Source organism: Oncorhynchus masou, chromosome 26 (assembly GCF_036934945.1).
Source record: "Oncorhynchus masou masou isolate Uvic2021 chromosome 26, UVic_Omas_1.1, whole genome shotgun sequence".
Classification (NCBI taxonomy): Eukaryota; Metazoa; Chordata; class Actinopteri; order Salmoniformes; family Salmonidae; genus Oncorhynchus; species Oncorhynchus masou.
In genome coordinates, this window is record NC_088237.1 from 8,523,075 (window position 1) to 8,544,271 (window position 21,197).

At 41.5% G+C, this 21,197-nt stretch overlaps 1 protein-coding gene across 1 annotated transcript in view; it reads left to right on the plus strand.

Moving 5' to 3' along the window:
* LOC135514592 (mucin-19-like) overlaps positions 1–21,197 on the plus strand; it is a 40,308-nt gene that overhangs the window by 15,544 nt on the left and 3,567 nt on the right. Inside the window, exons 7-32 of the mRNA XM_064938019.1 lie at positions 34–217; positions 366–491; positions 725–845; positions 4,072–4,207; positions 4,321–4,415; positions 4,512–4,708; positions 4,908–5,057; positions 5,359–5,453; positions 5,612–5,744; positions 6,517–6,760; positions 10,949–10,989; positions 11,109–11,197; positions 11,340–11,494; positions 12,045–12,183; positions 12,364–12,468; positions 12,763–12,960; positions 13,186–13,428; positions 13,781–13,937; positions 15,754–15,864; positions 16,102–16,243; positions 16,365–16,393; positions 19,281–19,571; positions 19,716–19,919; positions 20,092–20,333; positions 20,532–20,718; positions 20,835–21,048. Coding sequence (XP_064794091.1) covers positions 34–217; positions 366–491; positions 725–845; positions 4,072–4,207; positions 4,321–4,415; positions 4,512–4,708; positions 4,908–5,057; positions 5,359–5,453; positions 5,612–5,744; positions 6,517–6,760; positions 10,949–10,989; positions 11,109–11,197; positions 11,340–11,494; positions 12,045–12,183; positions 12,364–12,468; positions 12,763–12,960; positions 13,186–13,428; positions 13,781–13,937; positions 15,754–15,864; positions 16,102–16,243; positions 16,365–16,393; positions 19,281–19,571; positions 19,716–19,919; positions 20,092–20,333; positions 20,532–20,718; positions 20,835–21,048 — 4,028 coding nt within the window. The remainder of the gene's footprint in view (positions 1–33; positions 218–365; positions 492–724; positions 846–4,071; positions 4,208–4,320; positions 4,416–4,511; positions 4,709–4,907; positions 5,058–5,358; positions 5,454–5,611; positions 5,745–6,516; positions 6,761–10,948; positions 10,990–11,108; positions 11,198–11,339; positions 11,495–12,044; positions 12,184–12,363; positions 12,469–12,762; positions 12,961–13,185; positions 13,429–13,780; positions 13,938–15,753; positions 15,865–16,101; positions 16,244–16,364; positions 16,394–19,280; positions 19,572–19,715; positions 19,920–20,091; positions 20,334–20,531; positions 20,719–20,834; positions 21,049–21,197) is intronic.

A 21,197-nucleotide genomic window follows, 5' to 3' on the forward strand; every position in this document is an offset into this window, starting at 1 on the left:
ATGTACTTGTATGTATTATGTATTACGTAACAGGTCTGTCAGACGTTCCTCTCCAACTACGTTGAATGTCTGCAGGCTAACACAAGCAAATACATAACTCTTTGTCAAGAGAATATTTACGGATATGAAAAAGAGCTTTATGTAAGATGTGCGTTCTACAAAGAAATTGCCCATCGGTGTCAGACCAGCGTTGCTTGGAGGACCTTGACAAACTGTCGTAAGTAAATCAGTTCAGAAAAAAAGCTGTTAGTTTATAAAGATGTTATGAACAGTTGTAAAACATTATAATGACTAATAATCGTGTTAAAGTGATTTTGTCTTTAACAAATTCTTAAAGACTTGTGTGTCTGTCTGTTGCGAAACAGCTGAGTTCAGTTGCCCAGGAAAACTACACTTTGAGGAGCAGGGTGATGCGTTTGTTCCCACCTGTTCCAACCCAGCACCTAGAACCAATGATCAGGACATCACCAGCACGTGTGTCTGCCCCCAAGGTAGGCCTTACACTGTCATCCAGAGAAACAGTTTCAAGTGTAGTCTAAAGTGTAAAAGGTTTCTTAAAAATATGAATTGTAACTGAGCAGACAATGTTTTAGCAAGCAGATCTGCACTGCTTTTAAAATGACCATCACATATTAAGCAATCTGCCGGGAGACAATTTTAAACATTATCGTTAGTGTTGCAATCACATAAGGTTGATGAAGGGTTTTAAATGGCTATGTTTCAGGACAGGTATTGAACGATCGAGCAGAGGGCCATTACTGTGTAAGTGTGTCAGCCTGCCCGTGTGTGTATGCCGGGAGGAACTATGCACCGAGGGAAGAACGCAGAACTAAATGCCAAACCTGGTGAGAGAATCAGAACTCATGAGTCTATTTTGGACAAGAGCACTATGTGGTTATAGTCAAAAGTATTGCACTAGAATATGCAATGCCTTCAGAAAGTATTCAGACCCCTTGACTTTTTTTCACATTTTGTTACATTACAGCCTTATTCTAAAATTAAATAAATACATAAAAATTCTCAACAATCTACACATAATACCCCATAATGACAAAGTGAAAACGGGTTTTAAGAAATGTTTGCAAATGTATAAAAAAAAAAATGAAATACTTTATTTTACATAAGTATTCAAACCCTTTGCTATGAGACTCGAAATTGAGCTCAGGTGCATCCTGTTTCCATTAATCATCTTTGAGATGTTTCTAAAACTTAATTAGAGTCCACCTGGGGTAAATTCAATTGGACTTCGATTGGACATCATTTGGAAAGGCACACACCTGTCTATATACGGTCCCACAATTGACAGTGCATGTCAGAGCAAAAACCAAGCCATGAGGTGGAAGGAATTGTCCATAGAGCGCCAAGACAGGATTGTGTCGAGGCACAGACCCGGGGAAGGGTACCAAAACATTTCTGCAGCATTGAAGGTCCCCAACAGTGGCCTCCATTGTTCTTAAATGAAAGAAGTTTGGAACCACCAACACTCTTCCTAGAGCTGGCCGCCCAGCCAAACTGAGCAATCGGTAGAGAAGGGCCTTGGTCAGGGAGGTGACCAAGAATCTAATGGTCACTGACAGAGCTCAAGAGTTCCTCTATGGATAACCTTCCAGAAGGACAACCAACTCTGCAGCACTCCATCAATCAGGCTTTATGGTATTAGCCAGACGGAAGCCACTCCTCAGTAAAATGCACATGACAGCCCGCTTGGTGTTTGCCAAAAGGCACCTAAAGACTCTCAGACCATGAGAAACAAGATTTTCTAGTCTGATGAAACCAAGAATGCCAAATGTCACATCTGGAAGAAACCTGGGACCATCCCTACGGTGAAGCATGGTGGTGGCAGAATCATGCTGGAGGTGTGTTTTTCAGCGGCCGAGATTGGGAGACTAGTCAGGATCGAGTGGCCTGCCAGAGCCCGGACTTGAACCCGTTCAAACATCTCTGGAGAGACTTGTAAATACAGTGCCTTGTGAAAGTATTCGGCCCCCTTGAACTTTGCGACCTTTTGCCACATTTCAGGCTTCAAACATAAAGATATAAAACTGTATTGTTTTGTGAAGAATCAACAACAAGTGGGACACAATCATGAAGTGGAACGACATTTATTGGATATTTCAAACTTTTTTAACTAATCAAAAACTAAAAAATTGGGCGTGCAAAATTATTCAGCCCCCTTAAGTTAATACTTTGTAGCGCCACCTTTTGCTGCGATTACAGCTGTAAGTCGCTTGGGGTATGTCTCTATCAGTTTTGCACATCGAGAGACTGAAATTTTTCCCCTTTCCTCCTTGCAAAACAGCTCGAGCTCAGTGAGGTTGGATGGAGAGCATTTGTGAACAGCAGTTTTCAGTTCTTTCCACAGATTCTCGATTGGATTCAGGTCTGGACTTTGACTTGGCCATTGTAACACCTGGATATGTTTATTTTTGAACCATTCCATTGTAGATTTTGCTTTATGTTTTGGATCATTGTCTTTTTGGAAGACAAATCTCCATCCCAGTCTCAGGTCTTTTGCAGACTCTCTTCCAGAATGGTCCTGTATTTGGCTCCATCCATCTTCCCATCAATTTTAACCATCTTCCCTGTCCCTGCTGAAGAAAAGCAGGCCCAAACCATGATGCTGCCACCACCATGTTTGACAGTGGGTATGGTGTGTTCAGGGTGATGAGCTGTGTTGCTTTTACGCCAAACATAAGGTTTGCATTGTTGCCAAAAAGTTCAATTTTGGTTTCATCTGACCAGAGCACCTTCTTCCACATGTTTGGTGTTTCTCCCAGGTGGCTTGTGGCAAACTTTAAACAACACTTTTTATGGATATCTTTAAGAAATGGCTTTCTTGCCACTCTTCCATAAAGGCCAGATTTGTGCAATATATGACTGATTGTTGTCCTATGGACAGAGTCTCCCACCTCAGCTGTAGATCTCTGCAGTTCATCCAGAGTGATCATGGGCCTCTTGGCTGCATCTCTGATCAGTCTTCTCCTTGTATGAGCTGAAAGTTTAGAGGGACGGCCAGGTCTTGGTAGATGTGCAATGGTCTGATACTCCTTCCATTTCAATATTATCGCTTGCACAGTGCTCCTTGGGATGTTTAAAGCTTGGGAAATCTTTTTGTATCCAAATCCGGCTTTAAACTTCTTCACAACAGTATCTCGGACCTGCCTGGTGTGTTCCTTGTTCTTCATGATGCTCTCTGCGCTTTTAACGGACCCTCTGAGACTATCACAGTGCAGGTGCATTTATACGGAGACTTGATTACACACAGGTGGATTGTATTTATCATCATTAGTCATTTAGGTCAACATTGGATCATTCAGAGATCCTCACTGAACTTCTGGAGAGAGTTTGCTGCACTGAAAGTAAAGGGGCTGAATAATTTTGCACGCCCAATTTTTCAGTTTTTGATTTGTTAAAAAAGTTTGAAATATCCAATAAATGTCGTTCCACTTCATGATTGTGTCCCACTTGTTGTTGATTCTTCACAAAAAAATACAGTTTTATATCTTTATGTTTGAAGCCTGAAATGTGGCAAAAGGTCGCAAAGTTCAAGGGGGCCGAATACTTTCGCAAGGCACTGTAGTTGTGCAGTGACTCTGCCCATCCAACCTGACAGAGATTGAGAGGATCTGCAGAGAAGAATGGGAAAACTCCACATACAGGTGTACCAAGCTTGTAGCGTCATACCCTAGATGACTCGAGGATGTAATTGCTGCCAAAGGTGCTTCAATAAAGTACTGAGTAAAGTGTTTGGATACTTATGTAAATGTGATATATCTTTTTTTATATATAAATTACCAAACATTTCTAAACTGTTTTTGCTTTGTCATTATGGGGTATTGTGTGTAGATAGATAAAGGAAAAAACAAACAAATTAATACGTTTTAGAGTAAGTCTGTAACCTAAGAAAATGTGGAAAAAGTCAAGGGGTCTGAATACTTTCTGAAGGTACTGTGTGTTGAAAAGGATGTTATTTGTGAACTAGCCAGACTTCTCATTGAATTTGTCCACCTATTGTTAACACCTATCATGTTACATCAAAATGTAACATGATACTCATTTATTTCTCCACAGTATGTGCAACAATGGCAAGTGGATATGCTCTCAGAACAGCTGCCCTAGTCGGTGCGTGATTGAAGGGCAGTTTGTGACCACGTTCGATGGGAAACAGTATGCCCTTCCCGGTAAATGCGCATACATAGCCTCGAAGGTAAATCAATCGATTTTAATCACACAGCACTATGGTAGTTTTGAGTTGTACTCATACAGTGCTTTCACCTAAAGAACTAACTTCCCTTAATCTTTATGAATGAAATAAAACAGGGTTTTAATTGGACGATATCCATACATTTTTCTGAGACGACGTCCTCCATCCAAAACGTGTTTCTTCAGATTTACCAGGTACTGTTTATCTGCTTGTCACCTTTGCTTCCCCTTTACATTTCAACGTCTCTTTATGATAATCAACAACATTTAAAACACTTTTTTGTTTGCCAATTACAGAATACCTACAGATTCTCTCGCAACAGTGTACAGTTTGAGAAAGAGGAAATCCGAGAGCTACATCAGTCAGACAACGCCATGGTGTTCTGGCAGTCATCCATGTATGTCCAGGTATTGACATCCTTTGGCATGAAGATCCAAGTACAGATGTCTCCAGACCTCCAGCTCTATATCACACTACCACAGAGTGAAGTAGGGAAACCAGAAGGTACTTTGCTTTCGTCGTTATAATGGTTCTGCATGATATACGTATTATCGCTATGTATGATCATTGTGATTATATATTACCATTGTCATATCAGTATTTAAGTCACATTGACTGAATCCTGTGAGCGAACAAACAAATGATGTCATGTATCTGCTCATTTCTGTGCTGTAAAATAAAGTGGTAACGTTCCTTTTACTAGGACTTTGTGGGAACTACAATACCGATACCACTGATGATTTCACCACAAGCAGTGGTATCGTAGAAAATGCAGCGGAACCGTTTGCGTTGTCCTGGAGTGTAGGGGACTGTCCTGTTAACATACCTAAAGTCTGTATCAACATCGACAACGGTAAAGTCCCTCTGAAGGCTTCATGACTTACAAAATAGGTCCTCACATGCGTTCAGTAGGTTTTTCACATGAAGGAAATGAATCAGTTTGTTTGAATAGCTTCATGAAAGTAATGCATGTGGTGACAATGTGTTCCCTTGACATAGTGTTAAAGCTCTTTGTTGGTACATTGCATTGTCTACATGACTTTAAGAATGAGGGGGGATATGAATGGCTCTTGCTATTTGACATTGTGTAGTAATTGGGAGAAAAAAATCATAATTCTGCTTCTTACTCTAACCTATGGACGATTACCTCTCAGAAATATTTGCAGACGAGAAGTGTCACACCTTGAGAGACCCCGGTGGGATTTTCGCCAAGTGCTACGATCACGTGCCTACTGACAATTACCACAAGGCAAGGATCAACTAATACCAAACAGAATCTTGAGAACTTTTTATACATTGATTAAGGTCAAACAAAAATACATATTTGAATTGGTATTTACCTTCTATTTAACTAGGAAATGATGATGTAACAATGTTTTGTAATCATTTGTGACTTCATGTTTGCAGGCTTGTATCCAGAGAACGTGTACCTGTGGAACTGGGCTGCAGCAGTGTTTGTGTGTGGCCTTGGCAAATTATGCCAAAGCCTGTGCCAACCAGGGCATCACAGTGGGTGACTGGAGAAGGGACACCAACTGCAGTGAGTAACACCCATAGAATTAGCAATTGGAGTACTAGAATGGACATTAACCTTATTATGACGGTATAAAAGGTCAGACATTTTGGTAAGCCAGTGGTCAGCCAGTGCTGTGATACCATAATTGTGTAAAACAATATATTTTAATATTATTTGCACAGTATGTTTGTTAGGTGGAATGATTCCAATAATGCTTCTAATTCACATTCCATACAAACAATGCAGTCAATCCAGAGCCAGACACTGGCTGAAATGAGTTTGTGATAGGACAGACAAGTTGTAAATGCAAACAAGTACTGATATTGTATCATATAATAACAGCTTTCCAAGAAAACAAACATTGCAGAATGTATTGTCTGTCTGTCACCATATTTTCTAGGCTATTTATACAGAAAATTGGTATAAAACCTTTGTATACTGTATTTATAAGACAATATTTTAGATTGACAATAACTCTATTACACAATTTCTGATATACTGTATCACATTACTTTTATTTCCCTGCATAAGTAAAAGCAGGAAATGCATCAAGTGATTCTCTACTGCCATTCATTCCAATTAAACTGGTTTGGATTTCTCTCTGACCGATATTTCTGCCATTTTCTGTAAATGTTTAACAACATTAATGTCATTTTGGATTTCTCTCTGACCGATATTTCTGCCATTTTCTGTAAATGTTTAACAACATTAATGTCATTTTGGATTTCTCTTTGACCAATATTTCTGCCATTTTCTGTAAATGTTTAACAACATGAATGTCATTTTGGATTTCCAGCGGTAACGTGTGAGAACAATCAGAGGTTTGACTACGAAATGCAGGCGTGCAACAGCACCTGTCTCTCCCTATCCCGGCCAGACCCCAGGTGTGGGGTGGAGGATGCACCTGTGGAGGGCTGTGGCTGCCTGGAGGGCACTCATCTGACCGGGGGGCTCACCTGTACCCCGAAGGCCCAGTGTCCATGTCACCATCAGGGAGGAGTCACACCACCAGGACCTGTTGCCATCGATGGACGACAGTGGTGAGTTCCTCTTACATACAGCTATGGAGGTGTCATTACAGATGACAGTGTCGGCATAAATCATTTGACTCTTGCCCAAAAAAAACAGGAGATCCTATTACAGAACGTGCTACGGTTTGTTGGTATTATCGTTATTACGTTTATTTGAACAGCAAACCATAAGTCACAGTACACTCGAGAAAAGATGTGTTGGACCAGATTTATTCAACAGCTAATTTCCATCTGCAGTCCCCGGCATGGTAACATATAACAAAGAAAATACATTTTATACGAACAAACAACATAGAAACAGACACATTTTTGTGTTCTTCTTAGGAATAATAAAATCAGAGGTCAGGATATACAGAAACGTTTACAGACAAAATTCAAGATATTGTACATAATAATAATTGGACACATTGCTTTTGGAACCATGAGTTGTAAAAAACAGCAACAAAAACAAGCAGCAAAGAAAAAGGTTTGTAAAGTGGTTACAAACCTGCTCTTCTTTTTACCGCTTTTTGTGTAAAAGCACTGACACTAGTCAGCATTTTTGGTTTTCTGGTAGTTGGTTCCAGTGGTGAACAGCTTTTAAAGAATGCAGATCGGGCAAAAACTGTTTCACACACGGGAACTCTACAGTTCCCATTCACTTCTCCCCTGGTATCTGGCTGTATACATTACCTTGCCTTGCAAAAGTATTCATCCCCCTTGGCATTTTTCCTATTTTGTTGCATTACAACTTGTAATTTAAATGTATGTTTATTTGGATTTCATGAAATGGACATACAAAAAAATTGTCCAAATTGGTGAAGTGAAAAAAAAGTACGTGTTTAAATAAAAGATGAAAAATAAAAGATGAAAAAGTGGTGTGTGCATATGTATTCACCCCCTTTGCTATGAAGCAGCTAAATAAGATCTGGTGCAACCAATTGCCTTCAGAAGTCACATTATTAGTAAAACAAAGTCCACCTGTGTGCAATCTAAGTGTCACATGATCGGTCACATGATCTCAGTGTATTGTGGCAGACCAGGGGGTTTGATCAAGAAGTTTACACAGATCAGACACGAATGGAGTATGATTAGCTCGGTTACAAGGGTGTTTATTAAGTAAAAATCAAAAGAAAAGGATAGATATACCGTCTTCTGGGCTCCTGGTCTTGCTGTATCCTGTTTGGCACACAAACTCAAACTCCATCGTCTTCGCTCGGGCACTGTCTCCAACTACACGGAAGTCACCTTACTTCCCCCAGTCCTCTCCTGTGTGCTGCCCTTCTGGCAGGCTTATGGGGCTTGTACAGCTGGTGAGCAATCAACCCCAATTAGTCATGGGCGGAGAGCCCGTCCAGCCCTGGAACGTCCAGCAGATGGAGCCATCGCCTCGTGATGTATACTCCGTCTGTCACCAGGCCTCAACTAGTCTCCCCTGGTGGCTGACCTGCTGTACATATACACCTGTTCTGAAAGGCCCCAGAGTCTGCAACACCACTAAGCAAGAGGCACCACCAAGCAAGCGATGGCATGAACAAAGTTGTGGAGAAGTACAGATCAGAGTTGAGTTGTAAAAAAATATCCAAAACTTTGAACATCCCACGGAGCACCATTAAATCCATTATTAAAAAATGCAAAGAATATGGCACCACAACAATCCTGCCAAGAGCGGGCCGCCCACCAAAACTCACGGACCAGGCAAGGAGGGCATTAATCAGAGAGGCAACAAAGAGACCAAAGATAACCCTGAAGGAGCTGTCCATATGACCACTTTAAGCCGTACACTCCAAAGCTGGGCTTTACGGAAGAGTGGCCAGAAAAATGCAATTTTTTTTAAAGAAAAATATTAGCAAACACGTTTGGTGTTCACCAAAAGGCATGTGGGAGACTCCCCAAACATATGGCAGAAGGTTCTCTGGTCAGATGAGACTAAAATTGAGCTTTTTGGCCATCAAGGAAACGCTATGTCTGGCGCAAACCAAACATCTCTCATCAAAGATTTGAGACTGAGACGGAGGTTCACCTTCCAGCAGGACATTGACAACACTGAAGTGGTTTAAGGGGAAATTTATTTAAATGTCTTGGAATGGCCTTGTCAAAGCCCAGACCTCAATCCAATTGAGAATCTGTGGTATGACTTAAAGATTGCTGTACACCAGCGGAACCTATCTAACTTGAAGGAGCTGGAGCAGTTTTGCCTTGAAGAATGGGCAAAAATCCCAGTGGTTAGATGTTCCAAGCTTATCGAGACATACCCCAAGAGACTTGCAGCTGTAATTGCTGCAAAAGGAGGCTCTACAACGTATTGATGGGGGGGTTAAGTTTTTGTCTTATTTCTTGTTTGTTTAACAACAAAAAATATGTTGCATCTTCAAAGTGGTAGGCATGTTGTGTAAATCAAATGATACAAACCCTCCCAAAATCCATTTTAATTCCAGGTTGTAATGCAACAAAATAGGAAAAATGCCAAGGGGGTGAATACTTTTGGGAGTCATTGTACGTCTAACCCTACGTACATATCCCAACCAGAAGCCATGGATTTACAGGCAACAACGCACTGAGCTAAAGGCTAAAGCTGCCTCTTTCCAGGAGCGGGACACTAATCTGGATGCTTATAAGAAATCCAGCTACGACCTCCAACGAGCCATCAAACTGTCAACACATCAATACGGGACTATTGTTGAATGCTACTAAGCCGGATCTGACACTCATCACATGTGGCAGGGCTTGCAAACACTCATCAGATGCGTATGGGCTTCCAAATTTCTCTCTACTAAGCTATATGTAATTTTTAAGGTCATACAAAGGATCATTTAGCTATTTGATTTTACATTTTAAGACCCCTTGAAGTATGCATGTTCTTTTTTTTTTGGAACTTACTGCTATTCGCCCATACAAACACATTGAATAACAGATTCACTACAAGGAACAGATAGTCCCAGCAAAAATATCAAAAGGAAGTTTGTTCTGAAGTGTCTCTCCTAAAAAGATATATAAGAAAGATCAGGAAACATTATTTGTTTAGTTTTTTTATATATATACATATTTAACCCCATATTTTTGGCAATAAACAGTCTCTGTATACTGTATACTTCCATTCAATTTTTCAACTGGTACCCTTAGATGAGTCTTGAGGCCTGTGTGCGTCTTAGAGCAAAACAACTGTAGATGTTTGTGAGTCACACCTTTGCACAGAGGGTTGTGTAGCTCAAGCGGTTCAAACGCTACAGACAGAATTTGGCAGATCAGCCGTATCAACTATAGACAAGTCTTTTGACGCAAAATGGAGAAGACCGATTTTTGGGATGTCTCGTGGTCTGATAAACACCGGTCGAGCGTTGTGACCTTTCACCGCAAATGTGGAAGTACGGTGGGTTGAGAGGCTTCCAATGCAAACGAAACAACAGATCTCGAGCTTAAACCGACAGATTTTTATGGGGATTTTTGTATTATGCTAATTAGATTTCCACTGGGCGCAGGTTTTTTTTTTAAATTAAGCTGGTTAAGGGTCAAGGCTGCGGGGCCAGACAGATTACCAGCTGGCAAATGTCTTCACTGACATGTTCAACCTTTCCCCGACAGTCTGTAATATCTACATGTTTCAAGCAGACCACCATAGTCCATGTGCCCAAGAACGCCAAGGTAACCTGTCTAAATGTCTATCACCCCATAGTACTCACATCTGTAGACATGAAATGCTTTGAAAGACTGGTCATGGCTCACATCAACACCATCATTCCAGACACCCTGGACCCAGTCCAATTCGCATACCGCCTCAACAGATCCACAGATGACAAACTCTCTCTTGCACTCCACACTGCCCTCTCCCACCTGGAAAAGAGGAAAACCTACGTAAGAATGCTGTTCATTGACTACACCATAGTGTCTTCCAAGCTCATCACTAAGCTCAGGACCCCGGGACTGAACACATGCCTCTGCAACTGAATCGATCCTGAACTTCCAGATGGGCCACTCACAGGTTTTGAGGGTAGGCAACTACACATCTGTCACTCTGACCCTCGACATGGGCGTCCCTCAGGGGTACGTGCTTAGTCCCATCCTGTACTCCCTGTTCACCCACAACTGCGTGGCTGCGCAGGATTCCAACACCATCATTACGTTTGCTGATGACACAGCGGTGGTTGTCCTGATCACTGATGACAATCAGACAGCCTATACCCCAACATCTTACATCCACCTTGTTATACTCTTTTGCAGCAAATGTGAGGATGGAGAATTGCTGTGCTCTGAAGATTGTGGTAAATATATATTTTTATTTAATAGCCTCTTGATGGTCTAATTCTTACATGTTATAACAGTATTTTTGTGTGTTTGATATGCCTTCAAATATAATACTGTATGCTACTGTCTGTTTCAGGTTGCACCCAGGGGAAGGTTTGTGTGCATTGCTCACAATTTGCCATAGACACAGCTCAAAAAACATGTGCCAGTCTGAGCAAACCAATAGTAAGTTCACAGAATTAGAGTTAACGTAAAAAATGTAATAAAAAGTGAATATTTCATGCTAGCCCAAAAGTAGAACTGAAAACTGTTCATTGATTCAATTAGCATTGAATTGTAATGTGACACTCATCTTCATTGTTCCCAGAGTGCTGTTCAGAATTGTACAAGTGGCTGTTACTGTCCAGGGGGCCAGTTGGAAGACCATAGGGGTGTGTGTGTCACTGTGGACAACTGCACCTGTCAGTACAGCGGCAAAGTGTTCAAAGCAGGACAGAGTGTCAAGACCAACTGTAGAACATGGTGAGTGAGCCACAACTGTTGCCTTGCTACTTCTGAAGTGTGTATCAATTACAGATACATACATAAGTGAATGTATCACAGTACGACTTGGGAATTTGTCCATTTTTAAAGACAAACAAACCAACAAACACACCACGTAGTGTATTATATCTAACGAACATCAGGAAGTGTTTGTCTGATTCTGAGCTGAAGCAAAGATAGTGTTTTATACTTACTGTCTGAAATGTAATCCATCATTTGCATCCTAACCTCTACTTAAGTACATGTTTCATGTAGCCTAGTGGTTAGAGTGTTGGACTAGTAACCAAAAGGTTGCAAGATCAAATCCCAGAGCTGACAAGTTACAAATCTGTCTTTCTACCCTTGAACAAGGCAGTTAACCCCACTGTTCCTAGGTTGTCATTGAAAATAAGAATTTGTTCTTAACTGACTTGCCTAGTTAAATAAAGGTCAAATGAAATTTACATCAATACATGACTAAGCAAAAAATTATACTGAAGTGGAAGTTCAGAATCACCACCCTAAAAGTTTGTCTCCATCCACTTCCCAGCACCTGCCGCCATGCCCAGTGGAGCTGTGTAGATGAACCATGCCCTGGTACATGCCTGGTGTATGGAAACGGACACTATCAAACCTTTGACTCTAAATGGTACCGCTACGATGGGAACTGTCAGTACACATTAGTGGAGGTGAGTCACAGAAGTCAATCTGATATCACCTTTTCATTGGGTTATCAAGCATTGTTCTTCATTTTGTTAGAGATATTTGTTTTCTTTTCTTTTCTATACTGCTGTGAAATTAATGGTACTGCTTCTTAAAAAACAAAAAAAAACATCTACAATTCTGCTGTTTTCTTCCTTCTCTCATAGGATGGCTGTGGTAGTGAAGCTGGGTCGTTTTCTGTCAAAGTGGAGAGTGTCCCGTGCTGTGACGAGGCTCTGACCTGTTCCCGGACCATCGTGTTAGACCTGTTGGTAATACACTTTGCTCACTTCTCTCCTCTGCCACGCCGTGCTTTTGAAGTCCATTATTATAAAATAGAACTACCCCTCAGTTTGTTTGGAATGTGTTTTGTTACGTAGGACTAAGCACCACTTGGGATCACCAAGTAAATACTAATTGTATTGAATAATGTAAATACATATCAGAAAGTTTGCATGAAAATGACTTTTTTTTGCGAGTAATTTTCTACTGAATACCTGTGGTAGTAGGACTGTCGTATGGAGTGTTATTAACTTCCTTAATGAGGTGTTTGTCTTTTCTCTCAGGGTAATGTCACTCTGACTCTGAATGAAATGAAGGTTACGAGACGGCTCCAAGGGGGATGGGCTTCTCTGGAGGCGGAGCCTCTGTACTCCACCCACACTGTGGGCCTCTACATCATGATCTCAGTGCCTTCTAGAGGACTAACCCTCATCTGGGACAAACACACCCGACTTACCGTCATACTGGACGACCGTTGGAGGGTGAGTTCTCTCTATCTAGATGTTAAAGATGCAACCTGTAAGATTTCCCTATTGCTCGTTGATCATTGCAACTACTGAAATATAATTTCATAGCTACTAAGTACTGTTTAGTATTAAGCTATGGTTAAGTTAGCACAACTGTCTTGCCTAAGTTAGTAACTCATAAATTAATTGGATTATTATTAATTAAGTTAATTACCTAATTAATCTGCTGTACTTTCACAGAACCGAGTGTGTGGACTTTGCGGGAACTTCGATTCCAACGAGATGAACGACCTGCAGATGAGTGGGTCATCGGTGGTGTCCAGCCCCCTCGCCTTCGGCAACAGCTGGAAGATGGCCACACCCCCCTGCTCTGACGTGACCAATGAGGTGTTTCCGTGCCAGCGCCACTCTTACTGCTCCGCCTGGGCCGAGAGACGCTGTATGATCCTCAAGGGAGACACCTTTAAGGACTGCCACTTGAAGGTAAAGTTCGCTTAAAAGGACAGTTCACTCCAAATGTTAAACACCTTTAATTAAGGACTGCCAAAGAGGTAGGCTTAAAAGGTTAGTTTACCCCAAACATCACACACCATCCACTTAAAGGTAGGCTTAAAGAGATAGTTCACCCCAAACATGTGGGTCCTTTGTAGCTCAGTTGGTAGATTATGGTGCTTTCAATGCCAGGATAGTGGGTTTGATTCCCACAAACACCCGTACAAGATATTTTAAATGTTTATGTACCCCTAAAAGCATCTGCTAAATTGCATGTATTATATAATTATGTTAACACATTTAAGAAGACATTCCGTTAAGATGTTCTGCTTTGTTTTTCCAGGTGGACCCAGAGCCCTACTACGAGGCCTGTGTGTTGGAGTCGTGCTCCTGTGAGTTTGAGGGGAAGTTCTTGGGTTTCTGTACGTCCGTGGCGGCCTACGCTGAGGCCTGCAGTGACCAGGACGTGTGTGTCCGCTGGAGAACGCCAGACATGTGCCGTACGTAAACACAACTGATGCAAATATGATTAAATACTGATGCAGTATTTCATTTAAAAGTAATGCTAACACTTTATTGTTATTTTGTTAAGTATGTATGAGCCTGCCCAGGATAGTCTTTCAATTAAATGCTACTTACGGTTGAAGTCAGAAGTTTACATACACTTAGGTTAGAGTCATTAAAACTTGTTTTTCAAATGTCTTGTTAACAAACTATAGGTTTGGCAAGTCGGTTAGGACATCTACTTTGTGCATGACACAATACATTTTTCCAACAATTGTTTACAGACAGATTATTTCACTTATAATACACTAAATCACAATTCCAGTGGGTCAGAAGTTTATAGACACTAAGTTGACTGTGCCTTTAAAGAGCTTGGAAAATTCCATAAAATTATGTCATGGCTTTGGAAGCTTCTGATAGCCTAATTGACCTCATTTGAGTCAATTGGAGGTGTACCTGTGGATGTATTTCAAGGCCGACCTTCAAACTCAGTGCCTCTTTGCTTGACATCATGGGAACATCAAAAGAAATCAGCCAAGACCTCAGAAAAAAAATTGTAGACCTCCACAAGACGGGTTCATTCTTGGGAGCAATTTCCAAATGCCTGAAGGTACCACGTTCATCTGTACAAACAATAGTACGCAAGTATAAACACAATGGGACCACGCCGCCGTCATACCGCCGTCATACCGCTCAGGAAGGAGACACGTTCTGTCTCCTAGAGATGAACGTACTTTGGTGTGAAAAGTGCAAATCAAACCCAAACCCAGGAAAGGACCTTGTGAAGATGCTGGATGAAACAGGTACAAAAGTATCTATATCCACAGCAAACCAAGTCCTATATCGACACAACCTGAAAGTCCGCTCAGAAAGGAAGAAGCTACTTCTCCAAAACAGCCATAAAAAAAGCCAGACTACGGTTTGCAGCTGCACATGGGGACAAAGATCGTACTTTTTGGAGAATTGTCCTCTGGTCTGATGAAACAAAAATAGAACTGTTTGGCCATAATGACCACTGTTATGTTTGGAGGAAAGCGGGGGAGGCATGCAAGCCAACCGTGGAGTAAGGGGGTGTCAGCATCATGTTGTGGAGGTGCTTTGCTGCAGGAGGGGCTGGTGCACTTCACAAAATATATGGCATCATGAGGAAAGAAAATTATGTAGATATATTGAAGCAACATTTTGAGACATCAGTCAGGAAGTTAAAGCTTGGTCACAAATGGATTTTCCAAATGGACAATGACCCCAAGCATACTTCCAAAGTTGTGGCATAATGGCTTAAGGGCAACAAAGTCAAGGTATTGGAGTGACCATCACAAAGCCCTGAACTCAATCCCATAGAAAATTTGCTGGCAGAACTGAACAATCATCTGCGAGCAAGGAGGCCTACAAACCTGACTGTTACACCAGCTCTGTCAGGAGGAATGGGCCAAAATTCACCCAACTTATCGTGGGAAGCTTGTGGAAGTCAACCCAAAACATTTGACCCATGTTAAACAATTTAAAGGCAATGCTACCAAATACTAATTGAGTGTAAACTTCTGACCCACTGGGAATGTAATGAAATAAATAAAAGCTGAAATCAATCCTTCTCTCTACTATTATTTTGACATTTCACATTCTTAAAATAAAGTGGTGATTCTAAATGACCGAAGACAGGCAATTTTTACGAGGATTAAATGTCAGGAATTGTAGAAAAACTGAGTTTAAATGTATTTGGCTAAGGTGTATGTAAACATCCGACTTCAACTGTATATGTATGTGTTATTGAAACAGTGTTTAAATGAACTATTCCTTTACCCACCCATACAGCGGTATACTGCGACTACTACAATGAGCAGGGCCACTGTAGCTGGCACTACGATCCCTGTGGACAGATCAAGACCTGTGGCAAAAACAACCTCTTCACTGGCAAGCTGGAAGGTAACTGAACTGACTCAATTAATGGAAATGGTTGATCCATCTAACATGGTCCTGGATCTGTTTGTGCTGTCAAACCAACCTGTCACCAGGCTATGATCCCAGAACCAAATATTGCGTACACTAATAGATAATTCTGTTTAAGTTTACATGTATGTTTATATCTGTCATGAGAGATGAATCTACTCCTCACAGTGATGTTGACCTTAACGCTAACTTTGACATTGTCTCTGTGTGCAGGCTGCTACCCGAGATGCCCAGCAGAGGCTCCATACTATGATGAGAACACAAGGAGTTGCTCCACTTTGGACAACTGCACCTGTTATTCCAACGAGACTACTGTTGAACCTGGTACAGTTATCAGGAAACCCACAGAGAAATGGTGAGTACCAATTTACAGTATACCAGTGCATGTAGGCCTATGTGAGGAAATGAGAAAGGGAAAATACATGTAACATACAGGAGAATGGTAACTGATCTTTTCCTGTGTTCTCTGTCTACAGCACTTGTGAACAGGGACGTATGAACTGTGGTAAGTGGATATAAGTTAAGACGGCATTAACATATTTGTAAATCAGTTAAGACTTTGATCACAATTGTGACGGACTTGTATTAAAGTATTATATTATCAGGAATGCAGGTCGCAGTTGTACATGAGAACTTGTTCTCAACTGGCCTACCTGGTTAAATAAAGGTGTTCTCAACTGGCCTACCTGGTTAAATAAAGGTGTTCTCAACTGGCCTACCTGGTTAAATAAAGGTGTTCTCAACTGGCCTACCTGGTTAAATAAAGGTGTTCTCTACTGGCCTACCTGGTTAAATAAAGGTGTTCTCAACTGGCCTACCTGGTTAAATAAAGGTGTTCTCAACTGGCCTACCTGGTTAAATAAAGGTGTTCTCAACTGGACTACCTGGTTAAATAACGGTGTTCTCAACTGGCCTACCTGGTTAAATAACGGTGTTCTCAACTGGCCTACCTGGTTAAATAAAGGTGTTCTCAACTGGCCTACCTGGTTAAATAAAGGTGTTCTCAACTGGCCTACCTGGTTAAATAAAGGTGTTCTCAACTGGCCTACCTGGTTAAATAAAGGTGTTCTCAACTGGCCTACCTGGTTAAATAACGGTGTTCTCAACTGGCCTACCTGGTTAAATAAAGGTGGTATTAACACATCCATTTATGTGATTTGCCTCTTTAGGTCCTGATCAAACCACCACATCTGAACCTACAACCACAGCCACACAATCAACTACAAGGAGAACTCCACCTGAACCTACAACGACTATACTGACTACTACACCTGAACCTACAACCACACCTAAACAACCTACTACTACATATGAACCTACAACCACAGCTACACAATCAACTACAATGAGAACTACACCTGAAGCTACAACAACTATACTGACTACTACACCTGAACCTACAACCACACCAAAACAACCTACTACTACATATGAACCTACAACCACAGCTACACAATCAACTACAATGAGCACTACACCTGAAGCTACAACAACTATACTGACTACTACACCTGAACCTACAACCACACCTAAACAACCTACTACTACATATGAACCTACAACCACAGCTACACAATCAACTACAATGAGCACTACACCTGAAGCTACAACAACTATACTGACTACTACACCTGAACCTACAACCACACCTAAACAACCTACTACTACATATGAACCTACAACCACAGCTACACAATCAACTACAATGAGAACTACACCTGAAGTTACAACAACTATACTGACTACTACACCTGAACCTACAACCACACCTAAACAACCTACTACTACATATGAACCTACAACCACAGCTACACAATCAACTACAATGAGAACTACACCTGAAGCTACAACAACTATACTGACTACTACACCTGAACCTACAACCACACCTAAACAACCTACTACTACATATGAACCTACAACCACAGCTACACAATCAACTACAATGAGCACTACACCTGAAGCTACAACAACTATACTGACTAGTACACCTGAACCTACAACCACACCTAAACAACCTACTACTACATATGAACCTACAACCACAGCTACACAATCAACTACAATGAGAACTACACCTGAAGCTACAACAACTATACTGACTACTACACCTGAACCTACAACCACACCTGAACAACCTACTACTACATATGAACCTACAACCACACCTACACAATCAACTACAATGAGCACTACACCTGAAGTTACAACAACTATACTGACTAGTACACCTGAACCTACAACCACACCTGAACAACCTACTACTACATATGAACCTACAACCACAGCTACACAATCAACTACAATGAGCACTACACCTGAAGCTACAACAACTATACTGACTACTACACCTGAACCTACAACCACACCTAAACAACCTACTACTACATATGAACCTACAACCACAGCTACACAATCAAGTACAATGAGAACTACACCTGAAGTTACAACAACTATACTGACTACTACACCTGAACCTACAACCACACCTAAACAACCTACTACTACCTATGAACCTACAACCACAGCTACACAATCAACTACAATGAGAACTACACCTGAAGCTACAACAACTATACTGACTACTACACCTGAACCTACAACCACACCTAAACAACCTACTACTACATATGAACCTACAACCACAGCTACACAATCAACTACAATGAGAACTACACCTGAAGCTACAACAACTATACTGACTACTATACCTGAACCTACAACCACACCTAAACAACCTACTACTACATATGAACCTACAACCACAGCTACACAATCAACTACAATGAGCACTACACCTGAAGCTACAACAACTATACTGACTACTACACCTGAACCTACAACCACACCAAAACAACCTACTACTACATATGAACCTACAACCACAGCTACACAATCAACTACAATGAGCACTACACCTGAAGCTACAACAACTATACTGACTACTACACCTGAACCTACAACCACACCAAAACAACCTACTACTACATATGAACCTACAACCACAGCTACACAATCAACTACAATGAGCACTACACCTGAAGCTACAACAACTATACTGACTACTACACCTGAACCTACAACCACACCTAAACAACCTACTACTACATATGAACCTACAACCACACCTACACAACCGACTACAAGAAGAACTACACCTGTACTTACGTCAACTATATTGACTATTACACCTGCATCTACAACCACACCTACACAACCCACAACAACAAGAACCACATCTGAATATACAACCACACTATTCCCACCGATAGTTACAGGACCTACAAATATTCAACATAGTACAGGAGCTGTGGTTGTGTTGAGTACTACAGCCAGACAAACCACTACTGCAGAAGCAACTACAGCATACATTGAAACTACAACTAAATTAGCATCTACACAACCCACAACTACATTCTCATATTCTACAACCAAATATGTTGAACCAACATCTACAACCGAACCAACTTCTTCACATACTGAAATGACAATCGAACCAACTCATTTTACTGAAATGACAACCAAACCAACATCTGAAGGACCATCGACTGAAGCTACAACCCTGTACACAAGTCAACCAACAACCTCCTCTACACGATCTCCAACTACCTCTGAATCGACAACATCTACGGGTCCAACAACAATGTCAACAACAATATCTACAGAGTCTACAACACGTACAAGTAGGCCAACATATTTAAATATATTTTTGGCCATTTGGATTGTTGATATTGGTTTATCTCTACAATCTACACTAATGCTGACCTTACAAATAGATGTTGAAATTGTTCCACTATGTTTAAGTCAAATCTTCACCTTGTTTCCAGTTTGTGAGTGTAGAGACCTGAAGAGGAACAAGATATGGGTGTGTGGAGAGAAGTGGACAGAAGACTGCTTCAATAAGATTTGTAAGGGTGGGAAGATAGAGATGACTTCGGTCACCTGTCCGAATCCAGTTCGCCCCACCACGTGCCCCAGGGGACAGATGGTCAGAGTCTCAGATGGATGCTGTGACTACTGGAAGTGTAATTGTGAGTCTGGCTGCCTGTCTGTTCCTTTGTGTGAAGTGCTAGAGTTTGTCTATCCGTGGATCTTGTTTTTGAAGAGGGTTTTACTTCCTACAAAGTCTGCTCTTTTTATGTCGTAGTTTTGTCTCCCCCTCTACTCTTATGCCCCTCTACTCTGATTCCCCCTGTCCCCCAGGTCATTGTAACCTCTATGGAGACCCTCACTACATCTCCTTCCAGGGTGTGACCTTTGACTTCCTGGATAATTGTACATACATCCTGGTCAAGGAGAAAACGCTGCGTCACCATCTGACTGTTACCGTGGACAACTACTTCTGTATTCCCGAGTTGGACGGCTCCTGTGCCAAAGGCATCATCCTGCAGTACCGGAACAACACGGCCACTGTCAGCATCGTACCGGATGAGTACAGGGTGAAGGTACTGCCGGTCTTCAACTTGATTTATTGATTGATTGGTTTAAGGATTCATTCATCCGTCCATCCATTCATTCAATTATTTGTTAATTCATTCCAGTTGTCACCACATTTTGATTGATTGACTCTTGAATATATAGCCTTGATAGTGATCTTTCTGAGATCTCACTCACTCAAACCATTCTGCTCCTCTCTGTCCTAGTCTACTCTGAACCAGAAGAACGTTGAGCCTCCCTATGAGGAGAATGGTATCAGGTTTGAGACGACAGGCTATATGGTGTCTGTATACATCCCTGAGATACGCTCACATATCTCTCTCACACCATCCAACACTGTGACTGTCACCTTGGCCATGGAACATTTCCTGAATAACACCCAAGGACAATGTGGTTTGTATTAGACAAGGAAGTGTGTGGTGTGTGCATGCCTGCCTGCATGCATGCGTGCATTTGTGTATGTATGGGTTCGTTACCAAGCTTACGTTTACATCTTTGGCCATTGGCAGGTGTGTGCGGTGGGAGCTCTTGTGTGCGTAGAAGTGGGGAGACTGAAGCTGACAGCTGCTGTGATAAGACCGCCTATGACTGGATTATTGAGGACCCTCTGAAGCCTGAGTGTAGCGCTGCTCCCAGGGACATCCCTTGCCATCCTCCAGGCCATCCTCCAAACAATACTACCAGCTGTCCTGGCAGCCCCCTCTGTGACCTTCTCTATCACCCGTAGGACGATTCAATTCAATATGATTTATTTCACATGATGATCTCCCAAATGGTCAAAAATCTGTTGCGTTTCATTCAATTTTGCTGCGACAGTATTATACATTATGCTGAAACAAAACCATGCAACATACAAACGGATTTTGTTGTGT